Raw genomic sequence first — 2140 nt, 5'->3', positions numbered from 1 at the left:
TCACCATAAAGATTTCGACATTAGTCCAAATCTCACCATAAAGATTTGGACACTAATCCAAATCTCCACCTACCTCATTGACATTTAGACTTGGGTCAAAGTCTCAATAAGATTTGGATGTGTCCAAATCCCAATAAGGTAGGAGGATATTTGGACTTGTGTCCAAATCTCACCATAGCATTGAGATTTAGATACAAGTCCAAATCTCCTCCTAACTCATTAAGATTTGGACACAAAATTCTAAATCTCATCCTACCCCCATTGAAATTTGTATACACAAGTATCTTTTCTTTGTACCTTTTATCAATATCTTTTCAGCTTGCATAAATTTATGGAGATACAAGGATACATCTATATAATAAGCTAATATTAAATTTATATGATATGCGGGGGAGTGTAGGGGGGCACCCCCAGGGTTCAATGGATGTCAAAGTCCCCCACTGGTATACCCTATATACAATGAGAGTGTCAATTGGTATATTAAATTTCCACTATTACAAACATGATGAAGTATTTTTGCCAAAAAAAAAAACCTGAAGTCCAAAGAACACATTAAAACCTTAATCCAAAGCATATTTCATAAAAATTAATAGCAAAAAAAAAACGTTCGGCGGCCCTTTCTATATATGGCTGTCATTCACCCCCCTCTCTCTCTCTCACCCCTTCCATGTTATGTGCATATTCTTTGAGCGCTTTACCCCTGTAATGATTCCAAAGGACTCATAAAAGTGATGGAGGTTTTAAGGGCTAGAATTTTTGTTCTTATATACTATTCTAGAACCCATGCATTATTAGGTTAAAAGCATCTAACTCTCTGAGAGAGTAATTTAAATCGAGTCAGGATCCTAATATGGAGTAATAAAAAGCATTTTGAATATTAGTCAAAATTCGACGGGAAGAAAGTAGAGGTTGAGGACACCTTGTACTCGTCCAGAGTTGGGCCTACGCACGAGGTGCCTGGAACGAGGAGGTGGGTGAGTCGACGTGCTACAGCTTGGGGCATTATGCAGCAGAATAATGTTGGAGAGAAGAATCCTCACTGTCCCCACCAGCTTATCTCTCAACCAGAAACACCGCCTGCTGCTGTATATATCAATGGTGAGAGAGGCTAGCTGTGAGCTGGCCTCTTCTGCATAGGAGCCGTTGGTGAGAAGAGCGCGCTCCACCCACAGTGTCACCTTCTCATTCCAAGCCGGGTTGGTGCCCCCGCCGACCGTCTGCGTCTGGAAGAGCCTGTCCGGCCTTATGTAGGCCACTGCATAGGTCCTCATTTTGCCCATGAAACGCGTCTTCTTTAGACCCTCTGCACAGAAGATGCACACTTGGAGCGGTACCAGGTTAGGTTCCGCCCCCATATCATAAGATCAATGTACTACTTAATCACTACCAGCTACAGTAGCTGCTGTAACTATGGAAAATGGGCGCACAACTGCTGCTGCTGCTGCTGAGAGGTTTTCCCATCGCCCCCCTTCATACATGCGAGACCCTGTGAGAAAAAAGAAACCGCATGGCCAGGATCCACATGTATAACCCACGATCCGCTTTTTGGGCTGCTCCGTTCTCAGATAGCGGCGAAATTATGTAGGTTGTTCGCCAACTCACGTGGTAGCGTGTGGGTTCTATTTATATTTTTCCCGCCTCACACAAGCATATTTCAAGACGATGACAATAACAACATTTTTTTCTTTTCAATTAAATAATTAATAATGGAGATCGATTACACGTGTCTTCAACTTGTTATTTTCACTTCAGTTTGCATGGTTCGCTTCATTGTCCTACACGTTTCACGGCTTGCTGACGGGGCTGATTGTGTTTCATGGCCCTGCACATGGTCCTGCTAAGGTGTCATGCTTTGCATGTTTCACGGCTTGCTGGGGATGCTGTTGTTGACTTCTTCTAGGCTTGCTGCGAAGGCCATCGAGTTGTACTTGTTTTTTCGTTCTGTTGCCATGCTATACCGGGTGTGGACGGTTTTCTTTACTCGTTTGTGTCTTTGGACGCTATTTGTCATGCTGCTCCTAGGTTCTTCTCCGATGTGGTTTCGTGCTATTCTCAGGTACGCGTGTTGTTTCGAAGTGCTGATGGTGTAGCATGGCCCTGCACATGGTCCTGCTAAGGTGTCATCTTCTGCAGGTGTTGT

The 2140-nt window shown here is 43.6% G+C and overlaps 1 protein-coding gene across 1 annotated transcript; it reads right to left on the bottom strand.

Moving 5' to 3' along the window:
* Nucleotides 1-881: 881 nt before the first annotated feature.
* On the bottom strand, nt 882-1441 carry LOC147618227 (uncharacterized). Its single transcript, XM_086775207.1, has one exon. It carries the CDS (start codon nt 1353-1355, stop codon nt 882-884), a length of 474 nt encoding a protein of 157 aa, XP_086631333.1. The 5' UTR covers nt 1356-1441.
* Between the last annotated feature and the right edge of the window lie 699 nt (nt 1442-2140).

This window comes from Cibotium barometz, chromosome 35 (assembly GCF_041138505.1).
Source record: "Cibotium barometz isolate CiBa-2024 chromosome 35, ASM4113850v1, whole genome shotgun sequence".
In the NCBI taxonomy this organism is placed as follows: domain Eukaryota; kingdom Viridiplantae; phylum Streptophyta; class Polypodiopsida; order Cyatheales; family Cibotiaceae; genus Cibotium; species Cibotium barometz.
Note: the sequence above shows the minus strand (reverse complement) of the source record. Positions and strands in the feature narration are given on the sequence as shown.

Excerpts from the sequence above, each read along its gene's own strand:
- LOC147618227 (XM_086775207.1), bottom strand. The coding sequence starts at position 1,355 with ATGGGGGCGGAACCTAACCTGGTACCGCTCCAAGTGTGCATCTTCTGT.